Here is an 11,906-nt window from a genome sequence, read left to right as displayed (position 1 = left end):
CCATCACTGCCTCCTATGGGATGGCAGAGAGTATTCTGAAATATTTTTTATAAATGTTGTAGGAGTGTGGGGGGGGTTATACAGCAGATTTGTTTTCCCATCCTGGTGCCCACCAGATGTTCTGGAATGCAACTTCCATCAGTCCTAGCCCTGGCAACTAGGTAGAGTTGGCTTTATGATGGATCCGAACCACCCCTGGAGAAGTGATTTTTCTGGCAAAATAGACCTCTGGCCCATCATGAGAACCCAGAAGTTAGTCATCCTTTCCATCAACTATATATTCAGAAAATATCTCACACATACCCACACACAACCAGAGCACAAAGAAATATGACCCACCATCTGAGGCTGGTTTGGGGCAGAATGACTAGTTCCATCCCACTGGGTGCTGAACTTGGGGTGCTGCAGGGCATAACAACTACCGGTATGGTGTAGTGCAGGCACGTCCAACAGGTAGATCGTGAACTACTGGTAGATCACTGGATGCCTGTGGTAGATCAATGGTAGATCATTGGCTCCTCCCCAAAGAAGCTCAACAACTCTGGCTCCCCTAAAAAAAGCTCAGTTTTTTTGCCCTGCACCCCCCCCCCCAATGGTGTTCTCCGTCTCCCTAAAAAAAGCTCAACATCAACTTTGATCTGAATGCCTTAAAAAAGGGCCTTCCTCTTCCCCAAATAAGCTCAACAACTTTGACCTGAACCCCCCAAAAGGGGGTAGATCACTACCAGTTTTTAACTCTGTAAGTAGATCGCAGTCTCTTGGGAGTTGGCCACCCCTGATGTAGTGAATTGAACAGAACAGAAGGTGAAAGGTGGAAGGGCGGGCACCGAATTTTGGCCTCACACAGGGAACTGCTGAAATTTGAAAGACCAAAGTCTGCCCCTGCCATCAGTCAGAAAGGAGAATTTCTGTTCAATCCTTTTTCTCAATAAAAGGCTTACCTGAACGTTGGGTAGAACTTCATTACAGCTGGGGTCACTATGGACCAACTATGAAGTGTTTTTTGGTTGCACACACATAGACAGACACCCACAGAGACCTGGCTAAATGCGCCCTGGTCATTCTTGGTTCTGTGCTCACACATGGCAGTGGGAGAATCGTGTTCTTACTAGGCAGGTCTCTAGGTTGGCAGACAGCATCTCTTCTGATGGCCCCAGAGGCAAAATACTGTGAATAAGATCTCTTTAACAATATCAGCACTGCTGTACTGGTCGGCTAATGCTATGCACAATGCGCAAACCCATATACACCCTGCCTGGAAATAGTCCTTGTGTGCTTTGGTATTTGAAACTGATCAGCCTCTTTGAAAAGTCAGTGAATCGTGACATCTTCTCCCTCTTCTAATCAGCATCCTGTTCTAAGAGCCAGTGAGCTTTCTACCGTAGGAACTAATGAATCTGCTAGATAAATCCCTTCACTGGGTGAAAGATCAGGTAATGCTATTATGGCTATTGTTTCTAAGGGACAATCTTGCTTTCACAGTGGCACTGCAGGCAATTTTCTTTGATATTCCCTCTGAGGTATTCCAGCTGGGTAGGCTGAATAATTTTTAGCCTGATGTTGTCAACCTCCCAGGAAGCTCCAGCCCTTTGCTTAATTATGAAACTAGGGCCCCCATTCTGCAATGATACTGCAGTTGGTTAGAGCATCGTGCTGATGAACGGCAAGGCTGCAGTTTCAATGCCCATATGAGACAGCTGCATATTCCTGCATTACAGAGGATTGGACTAGATTATCTTCAGAGATTTTCCAACTGTACAATTCTATGATTCTATGAATCATAATGTGATACTTTCCAGCAGAACATTTTCTAGAGCTGAGCTGAATTTGTGGGTAGAGAGGATCCACGTATTGCCATAGTGCCAGGCTGCAGGCACTCCAGGGGTTCTTGGACTACCATTCCCATCATCCCTGACCATTGGCCATGTTAGCTGGGGCTGATGGGAACTGGAGACTCCCCAGACTCCCCATTCCTGTGCTAAGGGACCTGGACTGGCAATGATAACAATGGAGCTCGCATTTTTTGAGCATGTAGGAAGGGGAAGGAATGAAACTGCAATTCATAGTGCGGATGATTATGCACCAAACTATTGATGTGGGAACCCAAATTCTAAAGAGAGGTGTTTCTGGTACCTTCATTTTGTAGTTTCTGTTACCTGCCAGAGGTGGGTTTAGGGGAGTGTGGCTGGTTTGGTCATGCTGGGGGTACAGAGCCTTGAGGGTGCTGCAGGGAGCAAAACAACTATGATTTAGAATTGAGTGTGAGAGACAAGGGAGCACCAAATTTTAGCATCACTCTGGGCACTGCTGAAAATTGAGACACCCCCCCCCCCAGTCTACCACTGCACCTGCTGAATATGTACTTCTTTACCTTGGCATTTGACAGCTGAGATTTCCGGGATCTCATCTTTTTTAGGGCCCACCTCTTTAGGAACCAACTCTTCGGACTGTGTTTGTTTTAAACTGGTTTTAACACTTTGTTTTAAATTGCTGCAACCCGCCACAGGATCTTGTGGTAAGAAATAAAAATATTCGTAATCATAGTAATGTGGCACCAAGGAACAGCAACTTTTGTTACAGTAGGCATTAAGGAAGGGATAAGGCAGGCATTTTATGTCAGACCAATGTGCCTGATTTTGCAAAGTATGGAATGCACAGACAAATATACCAGGGACTACCTGTCTGAGCAGAAACAGATGTGCTTGCTAAATTACCAGTCAGATTTGGGTATAAAAACAGCTTTAAAAAGATGGACTGCCCTTCTAAAGTTTGGACTGTTTCTCTGAACCTTTTCTGCCATTTATTTCAAAATTATACACCTAACTATGACGACATAAGGTTTGAGGTTGCTTTGGTTTGGTCTTTCACAATACACTCTGCCATGCATGGATCCAAGCTATATGTCAGCTACATCAAGGTTAGAATACCTCTACTTAAGAATTTAATGTGTTCCGAACGCACATTCGTAAGTCAAAAAAAATTGTAAGTCGAATCCCATAGGAATGCATTGGGAGAAAAAATTCGTAAGTCAAAGCAACCCTATCTAAAAATTCGTAAGTAGAAAAAAATCCTACGGTATTTAAACTGCATCCAAGATGGCGGACAGAGTTCCGTTCGTAAGTAGAAACATTCGTAAGTAGTTATTTGTAAGTAGAGGTACCACTGTATATCTGACTCTCTTCCCCATCCTTAATCAAAGGGCACACTTGTTAAGGTATCAGCCTTAGCTTCCAATTTCTCAGCTTTGTGGAGCTTGAGCCAACACGAGAAAGCCTTAACTCTGGCCTTAAACCAGAGTGGCTTTTGCTAAAGGAGCTTCTGCAGCAGCAAAGCCCACTGAAACCAAGAAGAACATTTCCATGTATTCCCCTAATCATGTATTCCCTCCAAGACCAGATGAATTCTCCAAACGTCAATCCTATAGCTGTGGTTGAGAAAGCGCTTTATATCATATAATATAAAGCGGATTGTGGTAGGGCTGTTAAGAAATTTAGCTTAGGGTTTGGTTTGTGTAAGGCCACAGCTCATGCTGAGTAATGGGGGGCGTGTGTATGCAAATTCCTTGGATCTGATTGGTTGGTGGGGCCCCTCTTAAAGCTGCGTCCACCATTTTCTGGTCACATTTTTGCCTGGCGTTTGAACTGTGTGTTTCTATCGGTTCCTGTCTGGCAAGAGAGCGTTCCTGGATTCCTGGAGTCTGGTTGTATCTGGCTTATTTAATTTGCTGATTTATTCAGCTTATTGCTTGCTTTTGATTTTTAGCTTTCATTTACTGCCTTATTTAGCTCCGTTTTGATTCTCCCCCTCCCCTCCCTCCCCACTCCCTTCCCCTACGGCTCGGCCTCGGCTGGGGGCGTTGGGAGTCCCCCCCCCCCGCACAGGCATCCCACTTTATTTAAAGGGTGCACCCCCCTTTAGATTCCTTTAAATTCTTTAAATTCCCCCCCCCCCGCTTGCCTTGGCTAGCCTGCTGTGGCTCTTGGTGGGCAAGGGGGCCTTGGTACCCTGAGGGAGCCTTGGCTCCTGGCTCCTTGCCTGGCCGTTTTCCTGCTGGGGCTGGGCTGGGCTGGGCTGGAGCCACGTGGGTGGTTAATAGGGCTGTTGCCGGCTGAGGAGCATTGAGGCTGCTTGCGCTCTGCTGGGGGCCTCTAATTTGGCTTATTGGGGGCTGTGGCGTTTGCCGCCCCCCCTGGGGTGCCTGCGGGGTGGGGGTGCATCATTGGGAGGGCGCCAGGCCGTTATTGTGCCTGGTTTGCACGTTGCGTCCGCCATTTTAATGCTTGCAACCCCCTTTGCTATTAAGCAGAGAGCTGCTGCTTGTGCATTGGGGGGAGCGGTTTGAGGGGGGTTGCTGGGTCTTTAGGACCTTGGGAGGGGGTCCCCTCACTTGATTCACCTGGGGGGCCTCTAGTTTTTGTGTCCTGTATAGCGTTTGTTTTCTGTTTGCATCTGTTTTAGCTGAGGAAAAATTTTTTCCTGGCTGCAGTTTATTTCGAGGCTTGAGTGCTTGCAGCCAGTTTCTGGGCGTTTGGCGCCATCTACTGGCCACGAGTTGTTACTACACCTACAAATTTAATTGCCTTTTCCCTCAGCCTATATTGAAGTCCCTTGAACAGGCTTTGACTTTATTGTGTTGCCTGACTAGCTTATTGGGTCATTTTAACTTATTGGTTTCCTTTAATTACTTGATTTAATTTATATCCTTTTATTTAGGAATCTTAATTGATTCAATTGGATTATAATTGGCTTTGACCTGCGTGGGCTTGCTTTGGTTAAGTGAAAGGAAAAAACTTTTACTCCTTGCCTTTAATTGGAGGCCTGAGTACTGCAGCCTACTTTAGGTTCTCTATGCCATCGGCTGGCCTCAAGGGGGTTATCGCACCTTGTTAGTTTTGATACTGTTCCTTCCCAATAGATAGGGAATACATTGCTTGGCCTGCGTTTTGGGTTTCTTGCATTGTTTAATTGGCTTAATTGATGTCCATTGTTTAATTCAATTTAATTTTAATTCACGTTAATTTAGTTTTCACGTATTCTGGGTAAGGATTCTATTTGGTTGCGTGGGTGGGAGTTTGGCTTTGGCCTGCGCATTTTCCCTCTCCCCCCTTTTAGGGGGGGGGGCCGGGGCGTGTGCCGGGGTCCGGCCTACACCAGCCTGCAATACAAGTCTAACTGATTTCCCTGGGGCCTTTCAGAGGCCTGGGTGTCCCCAAATATTTTGCAGTTAGTTTTGCAGATTGGTTGGGAAGGCTCCAATATTTGAGGGGTGGGGTGACGCCGCCTAGTGGTTAAAGTGGTAATACGCACCCCTGTGTGATTCCACGTGTGTTTGCTTGTTATTCCAAGTAGTTAATAGTTCAGGATGGCGGCCCACCCATCCACTTCAGGGAAATCTAAGAGGGTCATTAAGGGCGCTTCGCAGAAGCTGCGTTCGCCAGCCTCGCAGGCAGCGGGTCGCGTGGAAGCATTCATCGCTAGCATTGCTGGTGACCCACAGGCCCTGGCCCAGCTTGGATCTGGGCTTGATGCCTTATTACAGAACCCGGCCTCTCATCCTGCCGCCTCGACCTCTGCTGGTTTACCTCTGGAAGCAGGGCGGGAGGCGGCGACTACGGCCATGCCTCCAGACCGGCAAGGCCCAGACCCTCTTTCTGCCCCCTCTACCTCTGCAGGTGTATCCCTGGACCCCGGGCAAGCTACGGTGGCGGCGTCGCAGCCTCTGTCCCCCATGGCGACCATTCTGGGACTGCCTGAGACCACCACGTCTGGGCCAGTTGACTCGTCGGATGACGACTTCGTGGGGCCTTCTGGTGTTCTGATGCCGAATGCCTCTTCCACTCCTATGGTGGTGCCGGCGCCCCCTCCCGTCAAACGACGAAGTGAGGGGAAGCAGCCTCGGCGCACCAGGAGGGCGAGGCAGGCTAAGGGCAGAGTAAGTGGGCAAGGGCAGGGGGGGCGGACGGGGGCCTCCTCTAATGTTGTTGTTTCGCCCGTTGCTCCATCCCAGACTCTTGCCGTCGCCTCGCGGCGCGAGGGGCTTTCGTCGGCATCCGGCGAGGAAGCCCTCCCAGTGCCGGCTAGAGCGTCGAGTGGCGGAAAACGTCGTCACAAAAGTCGTTCCAGGAGGCGGGCAAAGAGGCGCAAGGACGATACCTCGGCTTCGACCACCTCAGGTTCGTCCTCTAGCTCCGAGGGTTCTGATCACTCTATGGGGTTGTACTGGGCTTACGGGGAAGTGGATTCTGGCCTTCCTCGTTGGGCCTGGGCTCGTCGAGCGAATTCGCATCGTGCTCGTTATGGAGCTGTTCAAGAATGTCTCGACGGAGAGTTGGTCCCGGAAACCACGGTTTCCACCAACAGTACTAGGGATATTATTCCGGGCAGTCACTTGTCCTCTAAATTGAGGTCTAGGATATTGGATGGTAAATATGTAGACATTTTTGATTTAGCTCCACCAGAGGAGGTGGTCCCTGAGCAAGAAAACGCCCTCGTTGGTACTAAGAAGAAAGGCAGGGGGAGAAAGGTGGAGCGGACTTTCGAGCGTTGGCTCGATTGTTATCAAGTTTTTTCCGGGGTAGTAGTAGCGGCATATCCCCGCAGGGCTCTACACCTTATCGTGTACCAGTCCATCGTAAGGTCAGCATATAACATGGCAGGGGAAGCGGCCGCAATTGCTTATGATGAAAGATTTCGCAGGCGGGCGTCAAAAATTGACACCGCCCGCTTTGACAGGAAAGACTTGGACCTTTGGACCACGTATGTGGCTCCGTCGGTTTCACGGAAACCCGCCGAGCAGCAAAGGGCTAAGACCCAGCCTTTTAAGGCGGCACCTAAATTGCGCTGCTGGGATTTCAATAAAGGAATGTGTCAGCGCCCGCGGTGTATTTATGCGCACACTTGTGACCGGTGTGGCGGTAGCCACCCGGCTGTTAACTGCTATGCGGGCCGGCGGCCCTTTCGTGGGGGTCGGGGAGGATTCAGGCAGGCGCCAAGGGGTTCCGCCCCTGCCCTCCCCGCTCCCCCCGCAGCTTCCACATCAAAGTGAATTGCTTCAGTTAGCTTTTTCTCCCATTAAGTTACCGGCCCTTAAACATTGGTTAGCCTCCTATCCCAATATTGAGGCGGCTGCATATCTTCGGGATGGTTTCTCCTTCGGGTTCCGGATTCCGATAGCTTCGGTTCCCCTGGCTAGGAATCCTAGGAACCAGAAGTCGGTGAGAGAGATGCACGAGGTCGCAAGGCGGAAGGTTAATAAAGAAATAGCCCTCCAGCGCATGGCTGGTCCTTTTGCGTCTCCGCCTTTTCCCAATCTGCACCTCTCTCCCTTGGGAATCGTCCCCAAGAAGGCTCCGGGTGAGTTTCGGCTCATTCATAATTTGTCTCACCCTAGGGACACGTCCGTGAACGACGTGATCCCTCCGGAGCTTTGTACGGTCAAATACGCTTCTCTCGACCAGGCAATTAAAATGATCAGAAAGTTTGGGCCGGGGGCCTTGTTGGCAAAATGTGATATCGAATCGGCTTTCCGATTATTACCAATTCATCCGCATGATTTTTGGTTGCTGGGCTTTCAGTTGGAAGGCGCCTATTATTTTGATAAGGCCATGCCAATGGGCTGCTCCGTAGCCTGTGCGGCCTTCGAGCGCTTATCGCAGGGTGAGAAGGCTGACATGAGGATGTGGCTGGTATTCCTGGAGGAATACAATGGGGTATCCTTGTGGCAGGATGTTTTAAACCTGCACAACGATTTCCAAGTGCACTCCGATGCGGCGGGTTCCCTGGGATTTGGTTTGTTTTGGAATGGCAGGTGGTGCGCACAAAGATGGCCCCCTGCTTGGCGGGACACTGAAATCACGCGGGATTTAACTTTTCTTGAGTTCTTTCCTATAGCAGTTGCAGTCCATATTTGGGTTGACGACTTCAAGGACCGCCGCGTATGCTTTTGGTCAGATAACCAGGCTGTGGTGACTGTCCTTGCGAAACAATCTTCTAAGTCAACTCGGGTATCGGCTCTGCTGCGGGCATTCGTGCTGCAGTGCCTGCGTTTTAACATTATTTTCTCTGCGCGTTTTGTCCCGGGCGTGGCCAACGATATAGCTGACGCTTTGTCACGATTTCAGATGGAGCGCTTCAGGTCCCTGGTTCCAGACGCACAACATCAGCCGGAGATTTTCCCGGATCGTCTTTGGAACCTTGGCAGCTGCTAGTCTTGCAGGGAGTAGCTGCTTCTGTTTCCCCCTCTACCCTGCGGGCTTATCAAAAAGCTTGGACTGACTTTTTAACTTTTCGCAGTCAGTCGCTCGCGGTGGAGGGAGCGGCCCGCCCCTCTTCTTCCCAGGTGCTTCAATATTTGGCACACCTGTTTCACCTGGGAAGGGCTGCCAGGACCATAAAGCTCCAGTCTGCGGCCATTTCATTTTTCTCGAAATTGTTTTTTTTTAATAGGGACCCTTGCGCCAAATTTGTGGTGCGTAAGGCCATGGAGGGATGGGGTAGGCTTTGTCCTCCCCGTTCCCCTACCAGGAACCCGATTTCTTTTGATCTTCTCACTAAAATGAGATTGAAGCTTAGGGTGGTGTGTTGGTCTAAATATGAGGCCCGTTTGTTTTCGGCCGCCTTCTCAGTGGCCTTTTTTGGCGCTTTGAGAATTGGTGAAATTGTAGGGGGTCAGATGCGTCAGGGGGTGCCAGGGGGTTTGCTACTCCAGGACATACGTCTGTCACCAACGGAATTGTTAATCACGATTCGGAGTTCCAAGACCGACCAGGCTGGTAAAGGAGCAGTAATGCGACTGCCTGCTACGGGGCAGACGGGCCCCTGCCCGGTTAAGGACGTAGCCAAATTCTTGGCGGAAAGGCCAGCTGGGGAGGGCCCCTTGTTTGTGCATCAGGATGGTAACCCGATGACTAGGCTGCAATTTACTAGAGTTATGAGGAAGGTGATAGCGGCATGCGGTTGCGTGGCCGCTAATTACGCTCCTCATTCCTTTCGCATTGGGGCCGCCACTACGGCGGCCCACTGGGGTATTTCGGTTGATGCTATTAAGGATTTGGGCAGGTGGAAATCTGCAGCGTATAGATCTTATGTTCGGAAGCGCTCCTAACTTTGTCGTTTGTTTTCCAATGTTTTCCCAGGGCTCGCGGACGTGCACATATGGATGGTGGGACATTCCATAGTCCATTGGGCAGGCCTTCGCGCTGGCCAAACGCCATTGGGTCCTCGACTTGGCCTTCCATCCAACATCCAAGTGACCTGGATGGGCAAGAGGGGCATGCGCTGGGGGGAGCTTCTCCCTTTGCTGCGGCGCAAAGCCCTCTTGCTCGGGTGCCCGTCCGCCCTGGTGATCCAGCTGGGAGAAAATGACATCCCCGCTGTGGACCCGTTATCTCTTCGCCTGGCTATCCTACGAGATTTGTTGGAGATAAGGACTTGGTTCCCTGATACCGTCGTTTTTTGGTCCCAAATGTTGCAGAGGATGCAATGGCGGGGTGATATTCCTCCTCTGGCTGGGGAAAGAGCTAGGAAGAGGGTTAACAGCGCAGCATCCAAACGGGTGTACGAAATCGGGGGGAGTTTGATTCGTCATCCCGCAATTAATGTTAGAGCCCCGCTTTTATATCGGGATGATGGGGTTCACTTATCCCCTGATGGGTATGACATTTGGCTGCGTGATGTGTCTGAGGGTTTAAAAAGTTGGTTAGGTCTCTGAGTGTTGGCGGCAAGCCAGGGCTGGCTTGATTGGCGGTTAGGCTTTTGGTTGGTTAATCGGTTGGTAGAGGGGGTGGCACACGGATGCCTACCCTCACCTCCGTTTGCTCCATATAGAAGTATTCCGTTAAAGGAATCTCGGGGCTTACACTCTTGTCCTTACCATCCCGCCATTGGCGGGAATGGTGGGCCCAATTTTAAGAGCAAGAGCCTTGAGGAACATTCTTGGTGAAGGTGAGGAGGGAATGACTGGGCGCAGCCACCTCCTCACTCCCAGGTATGTTTACTTGACTTCCATGCGGAAGTCGGAGCAGGAACTGTCCAAGCGGACAGTGGTGAGTCCTGTCCTATGGTGACAGCTGACGTGAGTCCTGCCACGTGGGCAGATGAGGTGAGTCCTGTCCAATGGTGACAGCTGATGTGAGTCCTGCCACGTGGGCAGATGAGGTGAGTCCTGTCCAATGGTGACAGCTGATGTGAGTCCTGCCACGTGGGGCAGATGAGGTGAGTCCTGTCCTAAGGGGACAGCTGATTGAGTCCTGTCCTGGATGGACAGATGGGGATAGTCCTTCTTTAGGAAGGACGAGTGAATAACCAAAAGCCTAAGCCAACACTCGGATTAAATTGTGTATTTAATAAAGTTGTGGCCCTAAATTATTTGCCAAAAACCAAACCATAATTCTGTTGTCAGTTGTGAGTTATTTAAGGTAATTTTCTGGGAAGCCTCGACACACAAAGCGCTTTATATCATATAATATAAAGCGGATTGTGGTAGGGCTGTTAAGAAATTTAGCTTAGGGTTTGGTTTGTGTAAGGCCACAGCTCATGCTGAGTAATGGGGGGCGTGTGTATGCAAATTCCTTGGATCTGATTGGTTGGTGGGGCCCCTCTTAAAGCTGCGTCCACCATTTTCTGGTCACATTTTTGCCTGGCGTTTGAACCCCTCCCACCCGCCCTTTCTTTCTTGCAGGTTAGCACGACATTGCTATTGCCTTCGGGGCCGCCTGTATTCAGGGGTCAGTAGGAATTTTTCCAATTGGCTGATTGGCTGTGCCTCTTGGTTTTCGCCTACTGCGCTAGCAAATTGTCACAACTTGTTAGGTTGGCGGTTAGGCTTTTGGTTGGTTAATCGGTTGGTAGAGGGGGTGGCACACGGATGCCTACCCTCACCTCCGTTTGCTCCATATAGAAGTATTCCGTTAAAGGAATCTCGGGGCTTACACTCTTGTCCTTACCATCCCGCCATTGGCGGGAATGGTGGGCCCAATTTTAAGAGCAAGAGCCTTGAGGAACATTCTTGGTGAAGGTGAGGAGGGAATGACTGGGCGCAGCCACCTCCTCACTCCCAGGTATGTTTACTTGACTTCCATGCGGAAGTCGGAGCAGGAACTGTCCAAGCGGACAGTGGTGAGTCCTGTCCTATGGTGACAGCTGACGTGAGTCCTGCCACGTGGGCAGATGAGGTGAGTCCTGTCCAATGGTGACAGCTGATGTGAGTCCTGCCACGTGGGCAGATGAGGTGAGTCCTGTCCAATGGTGACAGCTGATGTGAGTCCTGCCACGTGGGGCAGATGAGGTGAGTCCTGTCCTAAGGGGACAGCTGATTGAGTCCTGTCCTGGATGGACAGATGGGGATAGTCCTTCTTTAGGAAGGACGAGTGAATAACCAAAAGCCTAAGCCAACACTCGGATTAAATTGTGTATTTAATAAAGTTGTGGCCCTAAATTATTTGCCAAAAACCAAACCATAATTCTGTTGTCAGTTGTGAGTTATTTAAGGTAATTTTCTGGGAAGCCTCGACACACAAGGTCACACACGGTTGTGACTAGGTCACGAACAGTCACGTTACATCTTCTGAATTTTACTTTATTCCATTACTTTCGCCGGAACTCCATTGCTCAGTGAATTTTTTTTCAAGTTGCCTTAACGGATGTGCCATTCTGATGGTTATTAACATTTTAGTAGAGAGTTCTTATTAAGAAGAAGGCACCCTGGAGTGCTACTGTAGTGAAAGGACAAAGGATAGTTAATTAAATCATGTTAACACCTTGCCAGATGGCTTCAGTGTCATGGCCGTGTCATGCCAAAAGCCAAATTTGTTGTGGTGGATTCTCTCCCCCCCTCCCCCACTTTCTTTTTCAAATGCTCTTCATACTAGTTTGGCTCTAACATGAGTCAGATGCATATGGAGGAAAAC

General features: G+C 49.8%; 1 protein-coding gene across 1 annotated transcript; it reads left to right on the top strand.

Annotated features, from left to right (window-relative positions):
• The first annotated feature begins 3,888 nt into the window (after nucleotides 1-3,888).
• LOC148686190 (uncharacterized) lies at nucleotides 3,889-11,459 on the top strand. The gene is made up of 2 exons (XM_088665700.1): nucleotides 3,889-6,173; nucleotides 9,135-11,459. Exons 1-2 carry the CDS (start codon nucleotides 5,363-5,365, stop codon nucleotides 9,707-9,709), a joined length of 1,386 nt encoding a protein of 461 aa, XP_088521826.1. The 5' UTR covers nucleotides 3,889-5,362; the 3' UTR covers nucleotides 9,710-11,459.
• The last annotated feature ends 447 nt before the right edge of the window (nucleotides 11,460-11,906 follow it).

Source organism: Zootoca vivipara, chromosome 3 (assembly GCF_965207765.1).
Source record: "Zootoca vivipara chromosome 3, rZooViv2.hap1.1, whole genome shotgun sequence".
In the NCBI taxonomy this organism is placed as follows: domain Eukaryota; kingdom Metazoa; phylum Chordata; class Lepidosauria; order Squamata; family Lacertidae; genus Zootoca; species Zootoca vivipara.
This window is presented reverse-complemented; position numbering and strand designations above follow the sequence as displayed.